The 27,814-nt window shown below is 40.5% G+C and overlaps 1 protein-coding gene across 1 annotated transcript; it reads left to right on the top strand.

Moving 5' to 3' along the window:
* The first annotated feature begins 69 nt into the window (after positions 1 to 69).
* LOC144532727 (serine protease HTRA1A-like) lies at positions 70 to 24,095 on the top strand. Its single transcript, XM_078273653.1, has 9 exons — positions 70 to 645; positions 7,174 to 7,273; positions 8,004 to 8,208; positions 18,939 to 19,133; positions 19,215 to 19,247; positions 19,367 to 19,481; positions 20,654 to 20,711; positions 20,841 to 20,936; positions 23,414 to 24,095. The coding sequence occupies exons 1-9, from the start codon at positions 192 to 194 to the stop codon at positions 23,580 to 23,582; spliced, it is 1,425 nt and encodes a 474-aa protein (XP_078129779.1). The 5' UTR covers positions 70 to 191; the 3' UTR covers positions 23,583 to 24,095.
* Positions 24,096 to 27,814: the final 3,719 nt, after the last annotated feature.

Below are 27,814 nucleotides of genomic sequence, written 5' to 3'. Positions count from 1 at the left end.
AAAAACGTAAACTGGCGTAATGGGTTGCGCAGTGGAGTTTCTGTTAAATGCCTCTCCAGCTGAAGTGACTCCCCCCTCATTACTACTGAGCTCTCTCATCCCATTACACTGCAAGCAGAGAGCGAGCATTTGGAACTCTTTTAAACTTTCTGTTTAACTTTTAAAACTTATTTTAGTTTAGTTTGAGAATCATGTTTTGGTCACTGTTGTGCGTAATCGTAGCATTTGCGTCTGCAGATGCGCAAATTTCCAGCCGGTATGTTATCGGATGTCCTGCTCGGTGTGACAAGTCGATGTGTCCTCGGCTACCAGCGGACTGCCAGGCGGGACAAAGCCTCGACGCCTGCCACTGCTGCCCGGTGTGCGCGTCCAGCGAGGGCGAAGCTTGCGGCGGCATGGGGAAGCTAGGGGACCCGGTGTGCGGAGAGGGGCTGGAGTGCTCGGTTCCTGGCGGCGTGGCATACACTATCACGGTGAGGAGGAGAAGCAAGAGTGGGACTTGCGTGTGCAAAGCCACCGACCCGGTTTGTGGAAGCGATGGGGTGTCCTACCGGAATATCTGCGAGCTGAAGAGGGTCAGCCGCCGTGCGCAGAAGCTGCAGCAGCCACCTGTTCTTTTCATTCAGCGGGGAGCCTGCGGGAAAGGTAACACTCAGATTTTTTTTTTATACAAACTGAGATTTTCATAGGATTTGGTAGAAAGTAGGATGGTTAAAATTGCCACGGGGTTAATACTAATTACTCTGTATTTGGAGTATGATCTGCTGAATTAAACTATTGTGAAACAAACACCTTACTTTAAGATGCCAGTCACAGCATGTCCAGATTGGCTAAAGTAAATCTGTACATTTTCTTTATTGTGTGTCATTTTACCTTCACTCTTCACAACATCACCCCTCAAATTACTGGATGTCTGTGGTTTGAACTTCACACAGATGTTAGAGCATAAAGTTGCATTCAGCGTGGCATACAATCCCCATGTGTCTAGGATAACAAGAGCCACCATTCAGCTATGTTTCTCTCTTGTTCCTGCATTACAATTAGACTCGATTACTTTTACCCGTAAGAATGAAGTCATGAGCTTTCTCCTGATATAAAGCTTGGTGTGAGGAGTCACACGACTATAATCCGTTTGATTGTTATACCATACAGTTCATGCCACTGCAGTCTGCATTAGCTGACCAGAAATTAATTTCCAAAGCCTGATAAGGATAGGTAGGCAGTTATTAAACAGTACTGAAGTTATACATTTGTAATAACTGGTATAAGTGAATGTTTTAGTATGGACCTGAACTTTATCAGTGTCATGTGAAAAGTATTTCACCCTAATCAGTGGAGCCCGATAATAAACAGACATCTTTCTTCACGTTTGCTGCTCTATGAAACAGCTCAACTGAGAATGTACATTCTGAACAATTTAAGCAGTGAGTCATTCATCATCATTAATGCTACATGTGTGTGATATATCATAAAACATCACATGAAATATTCAGGAATGAATAAAACACTTGCACTCATGTGAGGTTACAGGTGGTAAAGACATTGTATCAGTTTTTGGTGTGTGTGCGTGTGTGTGTTATATATGTCCATCCGAAGTGTGCACCACATCTGCATTTGAAAACTTCTGAATGAAGTGTTTCAACACCTGTTGCCTCAAAGACCTAAAACTTACCTCAAAGCTTGGAACCTCTCCACACCCCCCCCCCCCCCATCTCCTTCCACTCTCTTCTTTTTCTCTCTCGGTGTCTCTTTCCCTCTCTCTTTCTGTTGTCACTCATAAATCACACAATAACAGTCACATGAAGGAATGCCTGGCGCTGATTCAAAGCCATAATTCTTCCTCCGTTGAAGACAGTTTAAAACAGGCAGGAGACACGAGGAAAACAAAATTAGCAACCCATATTTTTGGGAAAGGTTCACATGTACATCAAAAAGTGTGTGGGCACGGTGGTAGGGCAGACTGTTTAGCCAACATTTGTTTGTCAGTCGTGTAATCAACTTAAATAGTTAAATCATGTCCAGGAACTTAACCATGTCTGAAACAGAGCAAGACTGTGGTGAGTTCCATTGATTTTCCAAGGCACCCAGTGAAAATTTCCATAGCTGCAATAAAACGAGTCACATCCAAGCTGTTAGTGAATATTGCTGTCTGCATAGCATCGCTCCTGTTTTAAATGAACTTTAATGGATGTGATCAAGGCTGTAGAATTATAGTATTGCAGGACAAAAAGAGAATCCACCCCCTCTGAGCGCCTGCAACTTGGCCCCATGTTAAAAAAACATATGCAAGGACAATTTGCATGATGTCATTTTGTGTCTGGACTGTAAAGTCGATGATTATGCAAGTTGTTCACTTTGGCATAGAAAATTAGGTCAAATATTTCGGTGACCTCCGGGTCATATTTGTTTAAGATTTCTCAATTTTCTTCTGTTTTTATGGCATTTTTAAGCCTTTATTGATAGTGATAATGGAGAGACTGACAGGAAAAAAGTTGAGGGATACAAAGGGATGATTTGCAACTTACATGGTGTGCATCTACTAGACTACCAGGATGCCCCAAGTGACCCATTTGACACAGAACTGCATACAGGGGCCACTGAAACAATCTAAAAGTATGTTACAAGGTGGATCTAGATGAATAAAGGTGTGAGCATGCAGATAATGCCTGCAGAACTTTCTTAATAATGTCTTCAGATTCTAATCCAACTGTAAACCCAATGCAATGTGTAGCTGCTGAGTGTTACTGCTGCAGCTGATGTTGCAGAATGCACTCTATGACTCCGGCTAGCGACATGTGCTGAATATGCACATTCTTCCTCAGCTTGTCTCAGCCACTCATAATATTAAAAGACAATATTTGTTCATGTGTCCTTTTTTTATATTGTTCTATCTCTGCTGCTGTTTCTGCATATCAGTCAGTCTGTTTTCCTCATCTATCTCTTCCTGTTCACGATGCCTGTAATTCTATTACTCATTATTTCTTTATTTCTCTTTCCACTCGACCATCTTCGCTACAGCCACTTTATTAGGAATCATTCACTCTTATGCTCTTGTGTATCTCATCTAATTCTGACCACATGTATGTATGTTCCCTGATGTGACTTCTGAAACCCACCATACCATCTGCTCTGTCTGCCAGTATTGTCACTGTTGGACTGTGATAAATCTGACTAAATGTTGCATTGAGTGTTGCATTGGCGCTATAATCCCTGAGCTTTTGAATCTTTATATCGATATATAAAGTTTGAAGTTATTAAATTAATATATTTTAAACCCCAGGGTTTTGTGTAGTCTGTGCATTTATAGTTTGACAGTACGTCTATGTATCTCTTTGATCCTCATGCATAATTTTCTAACAACAAAATGTGAAATAGTTTGGATTGGGTTCTAACCTTACTGTTACTATGCTGCTAAAACTGTCCCGACTTACTCAGATATGTGTGTTTTTTTGGTTGTAGGCTATTGTGTGCTGACAACCTTGGGTGAACTGGGTCCCCTGTTTCCCTAATAAAGTTATTTGAGTTACATTGAATACAAATGGGACAAATTGAAACTTAGAAATGGAAAAATGAGGTTAGTTGGAGTTACTCACACAGTTTCACAGTGGGTCACCTCAAAATGTTGCCAATGCGTCATTGTCATTGTAATAATAACAGCAAAGTTCAACTGTATATTTCTTAACTGCAGAAAAGCAGAGGCTGATCAAAACTAAATTACTCAAAATGTTACACTTTAGTGCCCTAACATCCACATCTGTTGAGTCGTAAAGATGTGTATTGAGCCAACGAGTCAATGACTTACTGGAAATGATTTGATATAGTAGTATACACATTATAACTAAGTGACTGTGGTTGCCATGATGTTCAAAGCTTTACATTTTTTACCAAAAGAAAGATTTGCTTCCTTTTCACACATTTAGCATATGGCTAGTTCTTTTGGGCCTCAGTTTGCCCAACAGTAGAGAACCAGTGTGTGTGTGTGGTGAGAGTGTCAGTGCATGAAAGGAGCTGATCTTATTGTATTCACATCTAGTTTTTGTCTAGTCTAGTGGATCAGAAAAAACTGCTTCCGCCTGCATGCGCGAATAAAACAGTGGGTATTATGTATGGGAAAAATTGAAAAAGAAAAGAAGCTGAGATCTTAAGCAGGGAACCGTGTGGTGAAAGTCAATGTGTAGAAAGGGGTACATGGGGTGATGTGTGTGTGTGTGTGTTTGTGTGTGTCTGTGCGCGTGTGCTTGTGCGTGCGTGAGAAAGAGTGAGAGAGATGGCGAGAAAAGAAGAACGCCTTTATATATCTGCTTTCTTTTTTTTAATGTTGTGTTTGAATGGTTCCCCATCATTGAATGCTTGATTTGACTCTAGAAATAATCCTTTATACATCAGATTGTTTTTAACTGATGCTAATAAAATATTCTAATAAAGTTAGGATCTAACCTTAATATGTCTTCCATACGGTTGGATTTTCCCTTTATTTGACTAAAACTGACTTAAATTACTGCAGAGTAGGAATTTAATTATCTCCCATACAAGTCTTGAATATGTTTTCATCTTTCCCCTTCATCACCTCTGTGCCATGGTATAGTGTCCATAAACACTTACTCACCATCACACATCATCAGTCAATATCTACTGCTCTGCCTCCTAATAGAGTGGGTGATGACATCACAGGGATTTGTTTTTAGCCCCCGGGATTGATCTGTTTTCCTTTTGCAGGTCTTTCTTGTGGCCTCCCTCAGGGCTCAATTCTTGGCCCAGTATTGTACTCTGACTTGGACTGAATCACCAGGAATCTTGGTTGCATTTTCCATAGGGCTGTCAGCATTAACGCGTTAATCGCGATGCGATTAAGGGCCGAGCATAATGCGTTAATTTTTTTTAATCGTATCAATCGCATGCCGCCATTTATTAATTTATTTTCACTTCACTCGGCTTTGCGTCGTGCCTAACAGGCTACTATTTTAATAGCGATTAACTATAGAAATTCAACGATTAATTGCGATTACGAAAATGAAATCGTTTAACAGCCCTAATTTTCCACCATTGTTATGTACGATAATGCAATTATCCTTTAGTCTGAAACAAGTAGACTAACTGTTTAACTGACTGAGTGGCAGTAGTGGAAGAAGTACTCAGATTCTTTTCTTAAGTAAAAGTAGAAATACCACTCTAAACTACTTTAAATATATAATTTTTGCATACAGTGGAAAAGCCAATTATCTGTTTATTAATTGATGGTGCCTGCAACTACAGACCTTCTAGAGTCTGCTTCTGGCAACAATTTAGTATTGAGAAATGTTACAAAAGCAACATGTGGATCAGACACTAATCAAAAAGCCCTACATGGCGACTTTCTCTCCACACGTCACCAGCATTCAGGACTTCATAGATAAGGATCAATTAGCAGTTTTTTTGGCATATAAGGTGACAGCTGCTCTTAAGTCAATTTAATTCTACAACAGTAAAGCTTTCTATGTTCAGTTCAGCAGTAAAATAATCTCCCACAGTGTATAAATCAGGCAACAATGGCTTGGCCAGACTCTTTACTGTAATGCAACTGAACTGTGCACAATATCTGATTCATGATTTCCCAAATCTACACAACTCGCCACCCTTGGGCCTTTGATTCTATCATCAAATGGCGTTGCAGTTATAGCAGTGTGTCTCTGGAAGTACATTTTCCCATGTGTGTGTGAAGAGGCAGCACTCATTGTAACATGGTGAAGTGGAAAAGACTGAGAGCCTGTATGGAAGCTCCAGAAACAACACAGGTTCTAGACACTGGGCCTGCTATCGCTAACTATAATCCTATCAGAGCTGACCACCAACCTCCCCTAGGTGTGAAGCTAGCACGGGAAAAATGACTTCAATCTTTCAATTGCTTCTCGTTCTGACTGTGGTGAGAAACGTATGTGACATTTATCAGATGTAATGCTTTAAATTCAACAGGGAAAATATATGTGGAGGTCTGGAGAACCTCTCTTCTTGTTGCTAGCGGCATGGCTCTAGGGAAATCAGTCCACCCCTTCTGCCTAACTATTAGATGGATTGTAATGAATTTTTGTACAGATATTCATGTTCCCCAGATGATGAAACCTACTGACTTTGGTAATCCCCTAACTTTTTATCTAGTGCCACCATGAGGTTAACCATGACATTTTTTGGCTTTTAGTGAAATGTCTTGACAACTATTAGCTGAATTTTGGTACAGATATCCAGAGGATGAAACGAATGAACCAAAACCAAATAACAGCAGAATTTCCCCCCTGCGGGTTGACAAATGTTTTCATACTGTATAATTTAGTTGCATTCAGTACGGCGAGACGGTGCTCATTCCATGCTTGTGTTAGCTTAAATGCCCCTCAAGTGGAAAGTCTCATTCTCGTTTCTTAACCCTTCGCTGCAATCAATGTTATCACAGGGCTTATGGGTGCCTTTGAATTTTACAAATTCCGCTAGGAGTGATTCTCTAGGAGAATGTAATGACTGAAAATTGTCCTTGTGATGGTTTGAGGTACGTGGCAAAATAAGGGTTTAAGCATTAAAGGATGTAAAGCGCACAGAGAAAGGTCTAGGGAGTCTTGATTCATAGCTTTGGTTAAACTGTCTTCTGGGTAGACCTTAATTACCAGGTAAATCAGTCAACATTTCCTGACTTGCCCAACACTGTATAGATGGTGGGATGGGTGAGTCAGTGAATTTGGCAGTCTTCATACATAAAGTGCCAGACAGTGTGTGTGTGTGTGAGAGTAGTATTATACTTGTGAAGACCAGTTTAGTCTTGACAAAGGCTCTGTTGATGGTTTAAGACTTAAAGTCTGTGTATACAATCAATCATGGGAAGATAAAGCTAAAGGTCAAGGTAAATAATTTATAAAGTATTTATTTGTGAGGTTTATAGCCAGGGTTACGGGTTTGTAAATCAGTGTGTGTCAGACCTGCCTAGACAGACTCAACCACAGATGAACTGTCATCTTTTCTTTTCCCCTCTGTGTTATGATAAAGGGCAGTTTTACATTTGTTGGTTTTCTATTCTCACACAGCTCTTACATCATTCATTATTTCAGTGCATCTTTTGTTTGCTTTTACTCATCTGACATCCTGACGTGTGTGTGTGTGTGTGTGTGTGTGTGTGTGTGTGTGTGTGTGTGTGTGTGTGCACTGTATTTCCAGCTCAGGACAACCCAGACAGCCCAAGACACAAATACAACTTCATCGCCGACGTGGTGGAGAGAATTGCTCCGTCTGTGGTTCACATTGAACTTTACCGCAAGTAAGAGCCGTGCACCTGTGTGTGTCTGTGTGTGTGTGTGTGTGTGTGTGGGACAGACTGAAGCACACTAGAATTTACAACCCACCTGTGTACTAGACCACACCAGTTGGTAGTGCACCTTACCCTCCACTTCTTTCTTCACACGTCTTTCAACATATTTTCTTTTCGTCTCACCAGCTTTCAATGCTCTTTTATCTCTGCTTCTTATTCTTCTTTGACAGCTTGATTCTTCTGTCTGTGTTGCCTCCATCGCGTCTGTCACTGTGGCTTGTAAAGTGGTTCTTTGAACGTCTGCTCTTTGATTTCCACATCTCCATCTTTCCCTCACTCAGATCTGTCTCTTGTCTTTCTTACCTCCTCTGCTGTTGCTGCCTCAGTTTGACTTGAAAGCAGTTTTTCATTAAGGATGTGCTGTATATTGATGCAGCTGTGTGTTTGATTACTACTCTGTTTTTAGGTATACCTAATATTGCCAGCTTATCGATACCTTCCTGCCTACTGTTAATATATTGTTTTCAAGTGTGCAGACACTCAAATACTTTGATCTTGGTTTGCTTTCAACTTATAAGTCTTACACTGCTGTCACATCATGCCTGGTTTTGCTTTCTCCTCAGTTTTGTTTTTCTAGAATAAGATACCGGTTGAAAGAGTGAAGTGAATAAAAAATACTCTAATTCCCCCCCCCCCCCTCCTCCTCCTCCCTCCCACCACCCTCTCCTCTCCCCCATAGGATGACCTATTCCAAGCGGGAAGTGGCAGTGGCCAGTGGCTCTGGCTTTGTTGTAGCAGAAGATGGCCAGATTGTGACCAATGCTCACGTTGTAGCCAATAAGCACCGGGTGAAAGTGGAGCTGAAGAGCGGCGGCTTCTATGATGCCAAAATCAAGGACGTGGATGAGAAATCGGACATCGCCCTCATCAAGATCGATGCACCGGTCAGTTAAAGTGCCAGACAGTCAGGAGGCCAGCAAAGTAAAAAATATATATAGTACAGTGGTTGTTAGAGACATCTAGAAAGTTGAAATGTTGATAAAACTAAGTGCTTGAATACGTTTTCTGCTCGCTTTTATTGCCAACTTTAAAGGAAAAGTTTGACATTTTGGGAAATATGCTTATTCACTTTATTGCCGAGAAATGAAATACTCGGGTGTGTCTGTTCTCTTCTTTCATTTCTCCCTCTGTTTCTTTTTTGGCTCTTGACCTAAAGAATGACATGTACTCATGTCTAGTCACCACCACCACAGCACGTCAATACAAAACCATGCTTTTTACCAACTATTTTGTAATTAAACTTTTGGGAAAAGTCTGGGGGATTGAAGACTAGCATGAAAGTGTTCTAAATCTAGGAGATTATTCAGAGTGCAAGTGAAGTAAAGTCAGAATACAGGTACAGCCAAATAGGTCTTTAAAAGATAGCTGGCTGGCAGTCGGTCCAGATCCTGTTGGTGTTCAGATAAAACTCTTCTCATGAGCAACTTGCAGAGATAATCACAAACCCGTGGCCAGTTTAAAGCCCATGTTGATATTTAAAGAAAAAAGAGTTAAATATCTTTCTACACTTTTCTGCACAGGACGTACGTCTGTATTATATAATGTCTACTGGACTAGAGGTTTTCCACGTTAACTGTTAATCACCGTCAACAGTCATGTGAAGGAATGCGTGTCAGAGATCCCGGGCCTATTGACTGGGAGTCATAACAGAGCAGGGTGCATTATGGAGCTCACTCTCATGGCTGGGTGACGCAGCTGAATAGATGTCCATGACAGCAACACAAGGTGTATTACAAAGACCTCCAATTTTGAAAAGAGATTGAAACATTCAGGTTTTTGTTCGGCCGACAACGTGAGTGAAGAGTGCGGAAAAGAGCAGTGACAGATGCTTTGTTTTTGTTCATCCTATGATGAACAAAAACATCATAGGATGTGTTGTGTGTGTGTGTGTGTGTGTGTGTGTGTGTGTGTGTGCACGTGTGCGTGCGTGCGTGCGTGTGGGACTAGTGAAAGTTGATACAAGGAGAAATTAGAGGATGAGTGAGTTATAATGAGAGAGTCGGAGGGCAACCAAACTTGTTATTTTGGATTACATTTAAAATGGTAAGTATAGTCATCCAAACCTATAGCTACTGTGTGTTTCATTTCAGTACCTTAGTAATAACTGTAAATTCCAGCTTTAAAATATATTCTTCCTTTCTTCAAGGACAGTTCACTGAAGGTATAGATAATGGAGTGCTGTCAAAGCAAGTCTCAAATACAATCTGGAGTAATTGAGGGCAAGTCCAAGTCAAGTTAACTTAAAATGACAGTTGATCAGTCTTGAGCAATCTTCACTCAAGGTCCACATACTTACTTGTTTCAGTGCTTTCGACTGTATCACGCAGTCTTCTTGAGGGAAGATGAAGTCCTACAAGTGCTCAGACTAATAAAGAATTTGAACATCTACACTTAATGACAACTAAGCAAACCCTCATCTACAGGTGAAGGCTGTGTGATATGGTCAAAAGCTCCAAAAATAAGCGAGTAAGTGGACCTTGAAGAGTCATTGGTTTTTGCTACTAAACCTGAAGTAACAGCAGATGCAACACTGCACACTGGAGAATGAAAGACGAATGGAAGCTGTAGAGTTGATAGCACTGTAACAATATGACACTCATCAGGATTTAAAATTAAGTCAGCCTACAATTTTTTTTTCCGTCTTTAGTTTAGTTTTTAGTTTTTTGAGCCTCAAGCATGAATTGGGCTGTTTTGTAGCAGTTTTGTGTCAGTTTATAAATTCATATCCTGACTGCAGAATATAGCTCTTTAATCTTCCATCATCCTCTCCCTCATTCCCGCCTGCATTCACTCTCTGCTCCTTACTCCTTTCATCTTAGTGTTCGCTTTGTTCAATTAAAGCTAAATGTCGACATCAGCAATCCAGAAGCAGCCACAAATAATCAATAAACAATTGTACCAGTTTACAAGTGAGAACGTTTCAAGTTAGGTTTTCCCTGAGTGGAAAGACTGTTCTTTCTCTTCCCTTTCTATGTGAAATGAGAGTTTATTGGTAGCAAGATCCAGGCTGTACTGGGGCTGTGGTCCACCCCTCAGCTCTGGGGAATACATTAGTCCGTCTATGGCAGCTGGAACTTCAGAGGGGAAGGGAAGGGGGAAAAGTGCTGTACTCACTTGTTCCTGTGTAGAGAGTGTGGGGGGAAAGAGAAAGAAAGAGGGAGCGATGTGGTCAAGGCCTGGAAAATGGATCCATATGTCTGGAGGACAATGTGAGCTAATAGGCTAAACTGTGCATTGTGTGATGTGGCAACAGCACAATATTGATATAACTCATTGGGCTTCAGCTTTTTAAAGGCCTCTCATTAACCTCATTCTCTTACTCAAAACTTGGACATGGTCCCATTCACTTGGAAGTGCTTGCAATGATTTGGCCGCGTTCAGATTTACCTGCTTTCACTCTGACTTGAAAGCTTGCTGACTTGGAAGGAAATTTCATTAACCTTGGGGTTTGAGTGCTTTGGACTGCAAATGCAGCTGAATGCAGTGCACGCATTGATCTGTGGCTTTGTTCACACTGCAGCTCAAAAGTTGTTTTACATATAGACATGGCCAGGCCTGTCAAGCTTTGGATTTTTTGATAATTGTGAACTGAATAAATGCCATGCTAGAATGAAGAGCTTCCTATTCCTATTTTCAACACCAGAGGCAGAGTAATGACAAAGTGTTTCCTCAAAAAGAATTACATCCCACTGACTGAGACTGTTGGATGAACCTAGCTATAAATAAATTACCCATTAATTCAACCCTTATGCTAAAATCAGCTTTACAAAATGTTGCAGTGCAGCAGGGAAAACTGGTCTCATGTTTCCCATATGGTCCTCTGAAACAATGGCATGGTCTGCCTCTGTATTACCCATCACCTACTATTACAGTAAGAGTCTCAAACCATTCTCTCTGGGAATTTGCCTGCTAGTTTGGACCTTGCTATTATTGGAATGTGTGTGTGTGTGTGTGTGTGTGTGTGTGTGTGTGTGTGTGTGTGTGTGTGTGTGTGTGTGTGTTTATGAGCAGAGAGGAAAGAGAAGGAATGTGCCTTTGTGTAGCCATGTGTTCCTGCATTTATCTGTTTATCAGCAACATTGGGTAAATGTTTCCCCAGGAAGTAAGATATGTCTACATTTCCCTAGATGAACAATACTGAGAGACAAACACAAGCGTGCAATCAATTATTCAAATGTATGTGTGTTTGTGTGTGCACATGGATGGTTTTCCAAATCTGCAGCCTTGCCCAAAACAGTTTGGGGTTACCAGTCAATGCCGTCACTTTAGATGTGTATGAGGCGTGATAGAGGAGTTTCAAAGGAAATACGGCTAGTCAGATGGTTGATAACCCACAGTGTATTTGAGACATTCACTGACTATCAATGAATGTTATTAGAGACAAGGCTATGATGCGGGCACAAAACCTCTTAAAAGCGATTATGGGCAAAGATTACATAATCGGACCCTGCCGTTAAGGGTTAGTTTACACAAAATTATATAAAAAAAAAAAAAACACATTTTCAAACTTGCTCCTGTTGGCACATAGCCAAGCAGATTATATTTCTTTTATTTGGCCAGGTTTTGTAATCCTCCTCTAAAATCCAATGCACTTGAGGTGAATGGAGTTTAGAAAACATTTAGAAAAAAAAAAAGATGTCTTTCCAGAAATAAGTTTACTCTGCATAATTCCCAGATCTGACTTTGTTTTCAATGTATTACTTTCTACTGTAGAAATTGTCCCTATGTAAACTCGTGTCAGTGTATTCTCCTCATTATCCAGACTAAAAAGTGATTTTTTTGGCTTTTGAATTTTTAAAACATTTTTAATACTGTGGGCACCATGGACAAAATTCCATTAACCTCCACTATACTATGAAAGGCAGATATCTCTAAACCTGGACACATTTAAACTGTCTGCATAGATAGATACACTCAGGTCCATAAATATTGGGACATCGACACAATTCTAATCTTTTTGGCTCTATACACCACCACAATGGAGTTGAAATGAAACGAACAAGATGTGCTTTAACTGCAGACTTTCAGCTTTAATTTGAGGGTATTTACATCCAAATCAGGTGAACGGTGTAGGAATTACAACAGTTTGTATATGTGCCTCCCACTTTTTAAGGGACCAAAAGTAATGGGACAATTGGCTGCTCAGCTGTTCCATGGCCAGGTGTGTGTTATTCCCTCATTATCCCATTTACAAGGAGCAGATAAAAGGTCCAGAGTTCATTTCAAGTGTGCTATTTGCATTTGGAATCTGTTGCTGTCAACTCTCAATATGAGATCCAAAGAGCTGTCACTATCAGTGAAGCAAGCCATCATTAGGCTGAAAAATCTAAACAAACCCATCAGAGAGATAGCAAAAACATTAGGTGTGGCCAAATCAACTGTTTGGAACATTCTTAAAAAGAAAGAACGCACCGGTGAGCTCAGCAACACCAAAAGACCCGGAAGACCACGGAAAACAACTGTGGTGGATGACCGAAGAATACTTTACCTGGTGAAGAAAACACCCTTCACAACAGTTGGCCAGATCAAGAACACTCTCCAGGAGGTAGGTGTATGTGTGTCAAAGTCAACAATCAAGACAAGACTTCACCAGAGTGAATACTGAGGGTTCACTACAAGATGTAAACCATTGGTGAGCCTCAAAAACAGGAAGGCCAGATTAGAGTTTGCCAAACATCTAAAAAAGCCTTCACATTTCTGGAACAACATCCTATGGACAGATGAGACAAAGATCAACTTGTACCAGAGTGATGGGAAGAGAAGAGTATGGAGAAGGAAAGGAACTGCTCATGATCCAAAGCATACCACCTCATCAGTGAAGTATGGTGGTGGTAGTGTCATGGCGTGGGCATGTATGGCTGCCAATGGAACTGGTTCTCTTGTATTTATTGATGATGTGACTGCTGACAAAAGCAGCAGGATGAATTCTGAAGTGTTTCGGGCAATATTATCTGCTCATATTCAGCCAAATGCTTCAGAACTCATTGGACGGCGCTTCACAGTGCAGATGGACAATGACCCGAAGCATACTGCGAAAGCAACCAAAGAGTCTTTTAAGGAAAAGAAGTGGAATGTTATGCAATGGCCAAGTCAATCACCTGACCTGAATCCGATTGAGCATGCATTTCACTTGCTGAAGACAAAACTGAAGGGAAAATGCCCCAAGAACAAGCAGGAACTGAAGACAGTTGCAGTAGAGGCCTGGCAGAGCATCACCAGGGATGAAACCCAGCATCTGGTGATGTCTATGCGTTCCAGACTTCAGGCTGTAATTGATTGCAAAGGATTTGCAACCAAGTATTAAAAAGTGAAAGTTTGATTTATGATTGTTAATCTGTCCCATTACTTTTGGTCCCTTAAAAAGTGGGAGGCACATATACAAACGGTTATGTGTAATTCCTACACCGTTCACCTGATTTAGATGTAAATACCCTCAAATTAAAGCTGAAAGTCTGCAGTTAAAGCACATCTTGTTCGTTTCATTTCAACTCCATTGTGGTGGTGTATAGAGCCAAAAAGATTAGAATTGTGTCGATGTCCCAATATTTATGGACCTGACTGTATCACTAGAAAATATGTTTTCTTGTAATTTCTTGTAAAGAATAAAAGTTGTGCCTTTTATTATCTAGTAGCTCATTTATTACAGGTGTCATACTCCACAATTTGGGTCTAGGCTTAGTGCATCACATACAGGCAGGGCTATAACCCTCTGGTTTTTAAACTGGGATCCAGGGTCCCTCTGAGTAGCTTAAGCAGATTCCAGTGTGCTCCCCCAGCCATAAACAGAATAGACTAGACTACAATATAACTGCCCTAGACATATAAAACCTACAGGAATTACAATTACCGGCATAGTTTTCTTTCTCTTGCCACTATTGTCTCTGCATGCAGTGTCTGTAGTGAAACGTCCATCTATTATCTAAATCTCTTCTCCCGTTCAAGGTCACGGCAGGAACGTATCCCGATATAAATGAAAATACAAGTATGACCTAATACTTTAGGTAAAAGAGAGTTGTAGGTCATATACTTTAGGCAGTCTTTCTGGAGCAAATGAAGTCCTCATCTCCTCCCATCACTGTGATTTGTGCAGTTCAAAGTTTTTGTGGTGTCTAGCCAGAGTCTCAAGTCCTCTGAGCTCTCATGCAAAACTACACAGAGTGGAACATACACACAGAACTCACAGACATATGTTTGCTCTTACTCAGACTAAAACCCTTCCCAACAACATATGGAAACCATAGTGGTTTCCATACTGGTGTCAGCAAGGACGTGGTTTAGCCAGTGTGATTTGAACATGTTGATGTTACCTACAGTGCAAGGAATTGCCCAGTGGAGCAAAGAGTTTATTGTGTGTTGACTATGGCTTTGTGTGTAACAATCCTGGTCACAACATTCACCTAGTACATATCTTTCTTCAGTCTAGCAAACATGCACAAACATGCGTTCATGCACACATAAATGAGTCACGTACATACCATACAAACACACACACACCCACACCCACACACACACACACACACACACACACACACACACACACACACACACACACACACACACACTTGGTGTCCCCTCTCTCAAATCAGACTGATCTTCTGATCCTCTGACTTGATGTTACGTATGAGCGTGCTTAATCCTGCCCCATTTTGATCTGAATCAGCACAACCCTGAGGGCACACGTTCAGACATCAGCAGTAAAACCCTATACCTTAGTGTACTTATGTTGCGGGGTGGAGCTTATAAAAGTATGCTCTTTGCTTTGAAGTCACCTGTATGAAATGAACAGGAAAGTGTGAACGGGTCACGCACAGACCCAACCGAAGCAGCTTCCTAGTCTAAATGTGTGTATTTTTAAGTGGTCTGGCTGTATATCTAAGCATTGCCAGGTGTGTGGGTTTTAATTTACAGACTTGAGTTTGTGAGGGTTCATGCCCTGGCAACCTCCTTCCTCTCTCTGTGTGTCCGTGTGTGTGTGTGTCTGTGTGCGTATATACGTACACATGTGCCTCAGAAACTGTTAAGCAGCAGTCCATCCAATCTTGACTGGAGTTAAAGTTTGCACCTGGTCCTCGAGTCATAAAACAGTAGTGTAATGGCTTCTAAATGAGCCTCCAAACGACCAAGGCTGTAACATTAAACAATGACACATCTCTATAGCAACTCTGCTGCTAGTTTCATAGCGATCTGTTTGCTTGGCTGCCAGCTTATCTGTCTCACTGTCCCTTCGCCATGGTGTCCCCAATAACTTAAATGTGACAAAACCTGTCTGTGCTGAATTAAAACAGCTCAGCGAGAAAAGATGGAGAAAAAAAAAACTATTTCCTCTGTCAAAGCCGTTTAGTCCTCCCTCCTTTTAATCTGATGCCCCACTTCTCTTTAATCTAAAAACTCGAGAACTTGGAAAACATGGTTTCCCTTATGAAAGCTTTCATTTTCAGAAAGTAGATGCTATCCCTCGTAGACTTTTTCAAAAAACTCGGCAGCACGTTTGGTTTATTATTTTTCTGAGATATTCCTGAACTGATGATGCTTTTCTGGGTCCAAAACCAAAATATTTATTTGGTCATAAACTGGTTTCTGCCAATGCGCGCTACACGCATCACAAAATATCAAACAAACCTGCTTTTGACTCATTCGCCTCACATTCTCAGACTGTCTTCTCGTGGTTTGTGGTGTTTGTTGTTCCCCTCTTTCACCTTGCCTCCTTCCTTTAAGTGTGGCTATAGCGTCTTTGGGTGAAGTACGAGTGCAATCGTAACCTTCGTCCGAAAATAGCAAAGTGAGTCACTTGGGTGGTCAAGAGAGGCGGACTCACATGACAAGATGATTTTCCACAACCCATTCCAGATTGCTGACTAGTCACAATTAGTAAGTGATATGTAAGTCTAGGGGTCTTTCAAAAAGTTTGTCAGTCTGCGTGTTGAGTGTTTGTTCTCCCTTCTCACCTACGCGCTGTTTGGCTGTCAGCGCACCGATGTATTTTGCACTCTTTGTACATGGTTTTTCTGAATGCATTGAGATTTTGTGTGGGTTTGTGAGAACTCTGCGGTTAGTACTGTAAACTCTTTCAGAACACCTTAGGAATGACTGCAGTCAAGCTTAAAACAAAGCTTCTCCTCAAAGTTGACATTTTGGAGATTAGGTTTTCACCTGATAGCAACAGTCGCTATGGCACCACCAGTATCACTAACTGTTATCATAATCATGGTGGCCGGCTGGGTCCGACTCCTGAATGTCTTGGCAGTGACTCACATCCACCTGACGTCCCTCTCTCAGCTGTGTATGTTTCTCTTGCTTCCTCTCTCCATCTGGTTATATTCTTATTTCACATGGAGTGTGAAGGGAGAGACGCAGCGGGGGGGTGATTATACAGACTGCTACTCCTGTGTCAGGTGTGTGTGTGTGTGTGTGTGTGTGTGTGTGTGTGTGTGTGTGTGTGTGTGTGTGTGTGTGCACGTTTTCTGGATTACGTACACACTTGCCTGTGTGTGTGTGTGCCATGTTTACCTTTAACATCCCCACAATGTTCAAACAAGCCACACAAGAATCAGGAACACGGCTTCAAACCTTTGTGTGTTTTATATCTGTGTGTGTGTGTGTTAGGTAAGGTGGAAAGTAGGGTTGAAAGGTTCTCTTCCTCAGTTACTGGCTATCAATATCTTTGTCATCTTCTATTAATAACTTCACCATAAGGGTCGGGATAGTTTACAGCAAAGTAGCTTATAATACGCTGGTGACTGAATCAAAAGTGTTAAATGTTTTTCTACAATCCAAGTTTCTAATTTAATTTACACTAGTTTATGAATCAGGTGTCTGCTGTCAGTTTATTTCTTTTTCATCCGCAGACTTCTATAAACACAGAGCAAATGCATGCATGCGTTGGCAGCGAGGTGTCATGTTTTATGACTGATGATAATATGATTTGTGATTTGCCTGCTATGTCTGAGTGTTTGACTGGGTGTGCATAATTCTCATAGATCCTTTTGTCTGTGTGTGCCAACTTGTGTTGCTGTCTGTTACCTTGCAGCCTCCTGTGGCTCCTATTTATAACCCTGAGTAAACAAAACAGATACATAGGAGGAGCACTCAGGACAGGTCCTTTAGTCTAAGATAGTGCTCGCCTGCCGTCAGGGCGCACAGACTCAACGTGATGTGATGGCGCGTGGGTTTTGACTGCGGACTTCCCAGAAAAAAGAGATGATTTCACTACGTTAGATAAATATATCCTGTCATTCTGTAGAGGCCAGCTCTCAGTAGCCTGGTTTCCAGTGCCCAGTGTAACAATGCTAACCAGAGCTTAAATTACTCATTATTTACCGTATATCAGTACATTTTCCAGCATCTGTGGCCTGTTGGCACACACTCACTATTAGAAATTACATTTCAGCTAAGCTACACTTTATTTTTTTTTTAAAGATCATTTATTGGGCTTTTTGGCCTTTATTAGATAGGACAGCTGAGGACAGGAAAGGGGGGAGAGATGGGGGGGATGACATGCAGCAAAGGGCCACGGGTCGGATTCAAAACCAGGCCACTGTGATAAGGACTGAGCTTCAGTATATGGGGCGCATTCCTAACCAGGTGAGCTACCAGGGCGCCCCGGCTGAGTTACACTTTCAGTTATACAAAGATGCTTTTGATTTTGATTATTACCATTCTGGGTTGAGTTGTTTGGCGTAAATGTAACTTCTTACTGCGGTGGAAAAGGAATAATTGTTTTTGTGTGGGAGCGTTGCCATGCAGCATTGAGTGGGTTGTGTTTAGTGGTTTTGCTGTTATTATTTTCCTGCTGTCCACTCATAAAACGCATGATCATGAGAAGTCCTAAAAGCCCAGTAGAGTAATTGCAGTTAAAGCAATGCTGAGTTTGTGATTTTCTTTTAGAGCTGTACTCAAAAAGAAAGTTGAAAATACCTTTGAAAATGCCTTTTGTGATGCCAGTATCAGTCACCAAAACGTATTAATAGTATATGAATTTCCTATTAAACAGGTTAACAATCTCACAAAACATACTTTTTTCACATTCAGAATGTAGCCAAATGAAGCCCATTCGTTGTTCCACATCTGATCTTATTGTTCTCAATCCTTCAACTAACAGGCCAAGTTAGAGCTGTACATAGATAAGATAGATAAGATAAGATAGATTTTTATTTTCCTGAGGGAAATTTGTCTTGGACAAGCAAAGAGTATCTGCTGTTTAGAGAATTAAACACAACATAGTGCATATATACATACATACATAGTTACATACAGTACACAGACACAGACCGTTATCACTCTGCATGGACATGCTCATGTTGCATGCAGAGACTGCCACTAGCCAACAAAATTGCACACTGCCCGTTGTACAACACATTATAATAGTTGTCATAAAATGTGCAGTAAAGGCTTAAGAAGCAGCTGAGGGCCACCTTGGTCATGCAATAATGACACATGTTCTGTAAATATGCCTATGCAGTTTGCATGCATTCATGTCCTTTTAATTTAAAAATTGTTCACTTTATGACTACTGGTCAACATGACCGTTAGTTCTATCCTGCAAAGCCTCATGAATTGTTCTTTATTCTCAGTTACTTTTCCAGTAATGTAAACCCTCTGTGTTTCTCATTTGCAGACCAAGCTTCCTGTATTGTTGCTGGGCCGTTCATCAGACCTGAGACCAGGGGAGTTTGTGGTTGCTATTGGCAGCCCGTTTTCCCTCCAGAACACAGTTACTACAGGAATCGTCAGCACCACTCAGCGAGGGGGCAGAGAGCTGGGCCTTCGCAACTCCGACATGGAGTACATACAGACTGATGCCATCATAAATGTATGTGAATAAATATGCATGCATACACTTTCTTTTTCTTACAAACACAAATAATAAGTGATGTATCTTTTTGGTTCACAGTACGGCAACTCCGGAGGACCTCTATTAAATCTGGTAAGCCATTTTATATTTCTGTGGCAGATCCATTTTTACATTACCATGACATATTAAAAACCATAAAATACTTTGCAGTTGTTTGTTACCAGACAATAAGTTGAGGTCTGCTGTTTTAGGATGGCGAGGTGATTGGGATCAACACGTTGAAAGTGACAGCTGGCATCTCCTTTGCCATACCCTCAGACAAAATTCGAGAGTTCCTGGCAGAGTCCTACGACAGGCAGTCCAGAGGTATGAGCTCTCACTGACACAACTTATTATGTTTTCATTTTATTCCTTCTATTCAATCACCAAGACAAACTGTAAGAGGCACATTTTGAAATTGGCTGCAAGAGTTGGACCAAGATCCAATATGTACATACAGTAAAGTAGCATATAATTCAGCATGTCATTTGGTTGTTATTTTTCATCTCTGTGTGCTCTCTTGAGATATATTGATTACATTTCTAGCTTTATGAATCCGTGCCCAGCATTACCTAACAGGATTATGACATTTCAAATAAACCACTAAGAAGAAAATGCCAGTATATGTCAGGTTGTAATTATATGTTATTGCTTTTCACCCTTTACCTTACATAGTGTTTTTGAGCAATTCAATTCAGTTTAATTCAATTAAATTAAATTAAATTTTATTTATAGTATTAAATCATAACAAGAGTTATCTCAAGACACTTTACAGATAGAGTAGGTCTAGACCACACTATAATTTACAAAGACAACAACAGTTCCAGTAATTCCCCCAAGAGCAAGCATTTAGTGCGACAGTGGTGAAGAAAAACTCCCTTTTATGACTTTTGGTGCAATTATTGTCATATTAAAGATAATGGAACTATGACTAGAAATAGTAGTTTAGTAGTATTTGATGGTGTAGTGGGGCACTGCATGGCATAGCAGGGCACTGCAGGGTGTAGAAGGACATGGCAGGGCACTGCAAGGCATAGCAGGGTGTAGCAGGGCATAGCAGGGCGCCTAGCAGGACCACGGCAACAGCTGCAAGGTTTGTGCAATTAGGTGCCACCCTAATCCAGGGAAAACTGCGGGGCGAGAAAACATAAGGGCTCCGGGGAATAAACTCCCCAGCACACACGTGTATTTTATATGTGACTGCCAACATGGGTTTCTTGATTTGATTTGTCTATATGATGAAATAACCAAGATGCTAAAACACATGGAAGATGGGGTATGTAGATGTGCACACTGTCCTGCAAGATAAGTCAGACGATCTGTGATCCACTGTCTGTTTTAGAGTAATATTTCTTAGCTCACATACAGAAGAAAATACCCTGGAGGATTTTTATTTTTTGGAGTTCAAAACAAACACCCCAATAAAAACTAAGAACCTAGACTATTGCAGGTGAGAGGATGAATGATTGTATCTGTATTGTGTTGTTGTCTATCGCTAGGGAGAGCAGCTGCTAAGAAGAAATATATTGGTGTGAGGATGATGACTCTCACTCCAGCGTAAGTTGCCAGTGAAATAGCACCAGTACAACCATCACAATGGGAAATGCAACATTTATATTTCTTTTTTTCTGCTAGATAAAAATGGCCGTTGATAGCTAAACTCTCTGTCCCCTTTTCTACCTCTAGGCTTGCCAAAGAGCTGAAGACTCGACTCCGTGACTTCCCTGACATCACCTCTGGAGCTTATGTTATGGAGGTCATTGCAAAGACGCCAGCTGCAACGTAAGGCAGATATTTAACCTATATGGCTCCATATATGGCTCCATAAGAGTGGGCTCAATTCAAACTAACTTACTTATAACGTCATGGTTTTCATAAGTGCAAATGCAAGTTGTCTCTGACTCTTTTTTTTGTATTTCACTTACGTTGAATATTTATTGTTTTATTGACCTGCCAAGGGACTGCGGGCAGAAAATAGCACTTGTGCTACAACCTGGTACAATGCATCTCTCCTTGTTCTTATACAAGGTTAATGTTAATTTGTGCATTGTCCCTGTTTAAAATAAAATAAATAACATATATACAAATAACAAATTTCTTAGTTATGGGATGTTGTCTTTGGCACTTTATTCTACCCACGTGCACTTCACTCTCATCACTCTCCATGCAGCTCCTGCTCCCCTCTGGCAATGCAAATAGACAGTATATTTTATTTCTCTCCTCAAACTGTGTGCATGTAGACACACACTCAAACACACACACACACACACACACACACACACACACACACACACACACACACACACACACACACACACACACACACACACACACACACACACACTACACAACTGTCTTAGTAGAACTTAAATTCATAGCTCACTCTGGCATGCCTGGAGTGCTTGGCCCTCTAAAAAATATCCCCCTCCTCCCACAATCACAGCCCACTCCAATCAGCCACCTCCACAACTTGAGTAGAGTGGGGCTCGGGAGACGCTGAGGTCAGCCATTTCCTTCAAACCTCATGCAGGGAGGTTACTAGCTGCACTGTGGTTTTCCTGCGCCTGCTCACCCAGCCCCCTCCAGAGTGGTGTCCCCTACAGGGCCTCGTCAGAGTTTACTCATTGCTTGAATCACCCTGCTTTTTGCATAAGAACATTTATGTGGTTCCTGTGTCATATTCTAGCCTGCACTTTCAAGTGTTGCTTTATGGCCTTTGGAAATCTTGACCCTACTGTAGAGAACCATCCATTTTCTCTGTTGGAGGTGTAAAAGCAAGCTGAGCATAATGAGGGGAATACTGAGCTGCAGTAGTTTTTATGGATGCTGTTGCAAGTGAAGGTGTGGTGGTCTGTGTTTACATGTGGCTGTGATTAAGCAGCTGTGTTGAGAGTACGCTTTTGATATCACTGCTGGGTACTGTCTTGGTCTGCGTGTGATTTCAGGTTTACTAGTTGTTTTTTTCACTATGGCTGTATGTTTGGCCAACATGTTTTGCTTAGCGCTCTAACCTCACTGTGCTATCTATCATCATGAATATTCCATCGTTAAAATTCTTACAACAGATGTTATGTTGATTGTGCTCACGGAGCTTGGCCAAACTACAAGTTCGATATGTTTGTATAAAACACTAGAGACACATTAGGATAACTTGAGTTGAACTTGTGTGATTGATGTGTAGTTTGTGATATTTTACATCTGTAGGCCATTACATTAATCTGCTGTTTTAATTGTTTCTACTAAAATCTTAAGAGGAAATTATAGTTGCATGTTATGCAAAGAGAGGGAAAAATAATCATAAAACCAACAGAATATATTGTTAAAGGATAAGGTTGTTATGTATTTTTTTTATTATTGTCAACAAATGAAAAGACCAAAACCAATAATGTGTTAGTCGTCTCTCAATACGCTCAGCTGCAAGCCCATTGATTCCCACTGAAGATGTAAATCTTTAAAATGGTTCATGAATAATTTAAAACAGCTGGGCTCTGTGTTTTTTTTACCAAACATTACTTAAACAGAAGTAAATAGTGCATTTGTTGGGGACTATTTCTAGCGGTAGAAAAATACATGTTTGGGGTTCTAGTGAGTATTTCCAGCACCAGGACAGAGTATGTGGTATTGTCTCAAAATAAACCACAGTGCCCATGTCACCAAGTGGAACAGTTAGGCTCATTGATGTGTTTTTAATAAATTTTTGACAACAATGGAATAATAAGAACAGAGAAATGCCATATGTCAGGCTTTACACACACACAAATAACACTTTATAGTTATAGTTTTAGGACCAGTTCATAGATGGTTTTGGTCTTTTCATGGAATTTGTTGACAATAGGAAAATATAACATAGCACCAAACTTAAACTTTACTTTCTTCGTAATACTCTTCGTATACTAAGGCCACATGCAGAACAGCATTAACCTTTTGTTGTTGTTTTTGTGGCATCTTTGCATTTATTAGAACATAGGGTAGAGCTGACAGGAAATGAGGGTAGATGAGTGATGGGTGATGACATACAACAGATGGACTTAAACTGGTGACGTCAAGATCAGTTGGTCAACATCTTAAACCAGCAGGATGCCCTCATCACTGGCCTTCCAGTCCCATACACCTCCTTAATGGCTAAAACTGTGCCAGAATATCACATCGCTTTACTAAAAAAATCAGAAAACAAAAAAGCTGTTATTTGTTGCACAACATGTACTTGCCATTTATGAGGCCATCAATCAGTCAACCCTTGTTATTCTTCTCTCCCACAGTGCTGGACTCAAAGAGCACGACGTCATCATCTCGATCAACGGCCAGAGGATCTTATCAGCGAATGATGTCAGTGCTGCCATCAAGCGGGAGGGCACTTTGAAAGTAGTTGTGCGCCGTGGAAATGAAGACGCTATACTCACAGTTGTTCCCATGGAGATTGACCCTTGACCCTCCACAAATCACACCACCGGAGCTGGAGCTAGGTTTTACTTATCACCAGTGGACCTTATATTTAAGAGGGGCTTCTTCTGACACACCCTCTCTCTGTGGCCGAAGGCCAGTGGCACCACACATCCAGGAAAATTCTGGCTTTGCCTTGAAAGGATTGGCTTTACAGATGCTCTAAAATTAGCACTTTGTTCTCGATGTGTGTTTTCACTTTTAGTCTTCAATGCTTTGAGCAACGCTATTACTGTTTGGTCACAAACATAAGTAGTTGGTTATTGGCATATTGTTTTTATCTGCTTTCTCTTGTTTTGTGTCTTTTTTAATATGGACTTCTGCTCAGTCAGGTCTTCCACTGCAATTTTAAGCAATTTAGAGACTCACTGGGCAAATCTGATTTATATAATTGTTGTTTTCTAACTTCTTTTTCAAAGTACTGTAGAATGTTTTTGTTGATTATGTGATGTGTACTGAGAAGAAAATAAAGGGTTTACCTTCTTTTGTTTTGACACTCACCGTGCTGGCTTTCTCATTTTCTTTCCATCTCTCTTTCAGTCAATTTCATACACGTTTAAATACACTAACATTTTGAGATGGACTGCACCCAGGCTGACATTACAATATTTTCTTTGTGTGTGTGCAGAGTTTGCTCAACGGGGACATAAAACCAATTGGGATCTGGTTTAAATGTGATTTTATTGCCTTCATATGGGCTTGATAGCAGCGTAGTGTGATTTTTGGGCCAGAGGTCTGCTGGCTAACCTCAGAGACAGGAGTGCGAGCCAAACAGAGATCCGACCCACGATGCAGTGGCCACAGATGTGTGGCACTCGCATGAATACATTTAATGTTTTAGAGATTTTTGTTTACCACATACATTTTGGATGAAGATGATTAAGTAGACCTCATGAGAACTACAGAAACCAACACACACTACAAACAGCTTCAAGATTCACAAGGTCTCCGCCCGAAAACTTTCACTAAATGTGAAATCTGCAGTGGAAATTTTTTGGTAACACTTTATAATAACCATCATTACTAGATGGTAAATTGACAGTTAATTAATCTTTAGTTAATTGTCATTTTACTGTTAACAAACAATTAAATTATAATATATATATATATATATATATATATATATATATATATATATGTATATATTATAATTTAATTGTTTTTTAATAGTTTGAGAAGAAACATATTGGCAATTGATTCATTTCACAAACAGGAGCCTCAGTAGCGTGTGGAAGAACCATACACAGCCACAACAGCCTGGCACCTCCTCCTCATGCTGGTCACCAGCCTGGTCACACACTGCTGATGGCATCCCATTCTTCAACCAGCATTTGTCACAAGTCAGCCAATGTGGTTGTGTTGGTCACTCTGGCACGAACAGCACACCCAAGCTGATCCCACAAGTGTTGAATGGGGTTGAGATCAGGACTGCTGGCAGGCCATTCCATCCTCTCCACGCCCACATTCTGGAGGTAGTCTCTGATAAACCCCGCCCTGTGGGCTAGAGTTCGGTCCCAGACTGTGGAGATATGGGATTGCCACTGGTTGCAGAATCAGGCACCTGATTGTCAGCACCTGTGGGTACCAGAAGCTCAGAACAAGAGTCAATAGCAACAGCAAAGAAAAGCTGTTTGGCATTGACAGAGACGATTTGGCAAATTTTTCATGGGCACAACCCACAAACGCATGTTCCTTACAAATGGGGCACCATTTGTAAGAAACTAAACAGGCTTTCCAACGGTATAAGATTTATTGCCAAAAAGCATTGTTCAAATAATCTACCAAACACAAATGTCCTTACTTTTGTGCTAAGTTTATATATATATAATTATTTTATATGTTGCAACTTTATAATAACCATCCAGACACTGTTTATAGACGGTTTACAAAACAACTAGTAACCCTCAACAAAGTGTTAGGAATATCTGGTCCATCTATCGATGTAATGTTTATAGATGTTTTAAAAATGTTTTCTTAAAGGTTTACAAACATTTTTTAATCATTACCCGATACCTAATATAGTATATAAGGGATATAATGTGTGTAACAATAAACTGTTAATTTACAGCACTACTAATAATTAGTAAACATTATTAATTATAATTTAATTGTTTGTTAACAGTAAAATGACTGTTTGCTAACAGTTAAATGACAATTAACTAAAGATTAATTAACTATCAATTTACCATCTATTAATGATGGTTATTATAAAGTGTTACCAATTTTTTTCTTTTTCTTTATTGTAACTGACCGAAACGCAAATGAAACATCTGCTATGCTGCACTGTCTACAACTATATTAAATAGAACTTCAACAGCTTTACAAGACAGAGGGACATATTTTGTGATTCAGCAGTGCAGCTACCCAGTTTTTACATATGCATTTCAGACCATGCCTCTAATAACCAGTAGATGTTTATGCTTCACACCCCATTTTCCATTCCCATACACCACATGGAAGCTATGTTACAGATGCCTTCCCATGACGTTAAGCAGCCCACAGGAATGCATCATAACTACACAATATTTTCAGGATAAACTGGTAATTCAAAAATATTTTTACTTGATCACATACTGAGCACCCAATTGATAGATGTACATTCCTGGTCAAAGGCCAAAGGTGCATTTTTGAAAAACAAACAGGCAAAAAAAAGACAGAAGCGTGACAGCGAGTGTTGCTGCCATCTCATGGTTCTGTGTCAGTGTTGCAGTGTTTCTTAATTTAACCCATCCGCCTATGTTGCAAATATTCCAGGCAGATGTTACACACAAAATTGAAGTTCTATGTTTTTAATTTCACTTGGCAATGGCACCGATTCCTGACTCATTTATTCCGAGACTGCAACACTTTCAGAGAGATTACAGTATATGTAGCACTGGATTTAGCTGTAAAATGTGCCTGTTGGATCACGTAATTCCAGCCAAACTGCCAAGACCTGAGCTCAAAACCATCAGTCACCCAGGGCATGGCCATATTACCTCACCAACTCTGAGCCTTGAGGTGGAGTGACAGTCTCTCCATGAGCCCAAATACATGCAGATGCCAAAAAATGTTTAACACTGCCTGAAAATGTTATGTGTTTTTCATACTCATAGGAATATGTTGATGGATTTGCCACTTTACCGTTGACATCATGTGACCCCATCATATGATTAAAAATATATAGGGCTATACAGTAGTAGGAGTTCTTTTTCAAGAATTTCAAATGCCTCCCATGAGAAATTAGTATGCCCCTTTCTCTGAACTGAGACAAGCCATTTCCACAGAGCTGACCCCATATTGCATCTCTTTAAGGACTTTCATGCTTTGAAAGAGATGTCTTTCTAGGCTGAGTAATGGTCATTTCAGTGTTGACACAGTTGGGACCACTTTGTCCTGCAGACCTGAGCTGTTTATAACACACTATTCATTTATTTGACACCATCTGTGCCCTAGACCAGTGCCAGTGTTTGTGATCTATATGCTTTCTGTTTCCAGCATGCTGCAGGTGTTTGAACATTCAGTCCAGTAAGCACAACGATCAAATTTGGCTGTATAGAATTGTTTTTCTATTGATTCTATAAGATATGCTTTATTATATTTTATTGAGACTACAGAGAGGGATTATATTGAAGTAGTAGCCTATGCTTAAAATATATTAACCTTTATTTATCCAGGTAAGTCGATTGAGAACAATTTCTCATTTGCAACGATGACCTGTCACATTCACACAGTTACACATTCATACCTGGAAGCTGCCCGGTACAACCACAGTCTGATCTACTGGCCAATGAGCAGCTCCACTGGAGCGGCTGGGGTTAAGGGCTTTGCTCAAGGGCACCTCAGTGGTGGTAATGAGGGAGGGACAAGCGCTGCTCTTTCACTTTCCCCACCCAGATTTTATCCTGTCGGTTTGGGGATTGAACCGGCTTCTTAAACCTCTAGGCTACCACTCCCCCCATATAGTATGTCTAATGGTATCTAGCCATGCTCAGTTCTGCTCAGTTTTAATTGCCCATGGTTTTGACATATCAGTATCAGCCTACTCCCAATACAACGGAGGTGAATAGAAGCACACAAGATCACATAAAAAAATAAATATACAAAATGGATGTTACATGGTTACATGTGAATAGAATGACATTTTGCTGAACAAATAGTCCCTATGAAAACTTGTTTTGAGTAAACCGAGCCTTTAAACACTGATTCATTTAATTTACTCTAACATTACTAGACTAAGT

The sequence above is a fragment of the Sander vitreus genome, chromosome 17, assembly GCF_031162955.1.
Source record: "Sander vitreus isolate 19-12246 chromosome 17, sanVit1, whole genome shotgun sequence".
NCBI classification, from domain to species: Eukaryota; Metazoa; Chordata; class Actinopteri; order Perciformes; family Percidae; genus Sander; species Sander vitreus.
This window is presented reverse-complemented; position numbering and strand designations above follow the sequence as displayed.

Excerpts from the sequence above, each read along its gene's own strand:
- LOC144532727 (XM_078273653.1), top strand. The coding sequence starts at position 192 with ATGTTTTGGTCACTGTTGTGCGTAATCGTAGCATTTGCGTCTGCAGAT. Across the intron at positions 8,209-18,938 it reads TCATCAAGATCGATGCACCG|ACCAAGCTTCCTGTATTGTT; the intron begins GTCAGTTAAAGT and ends TCTCATTTGCAG. Across the intron at positions 19,248-19,366 it reads GAGGACCTCTATTAAATCTG|GATGGCGAGGTGATTGGGAT; the intron begins GTAAGCCATTTT and ends CTGCTGTTTTAG.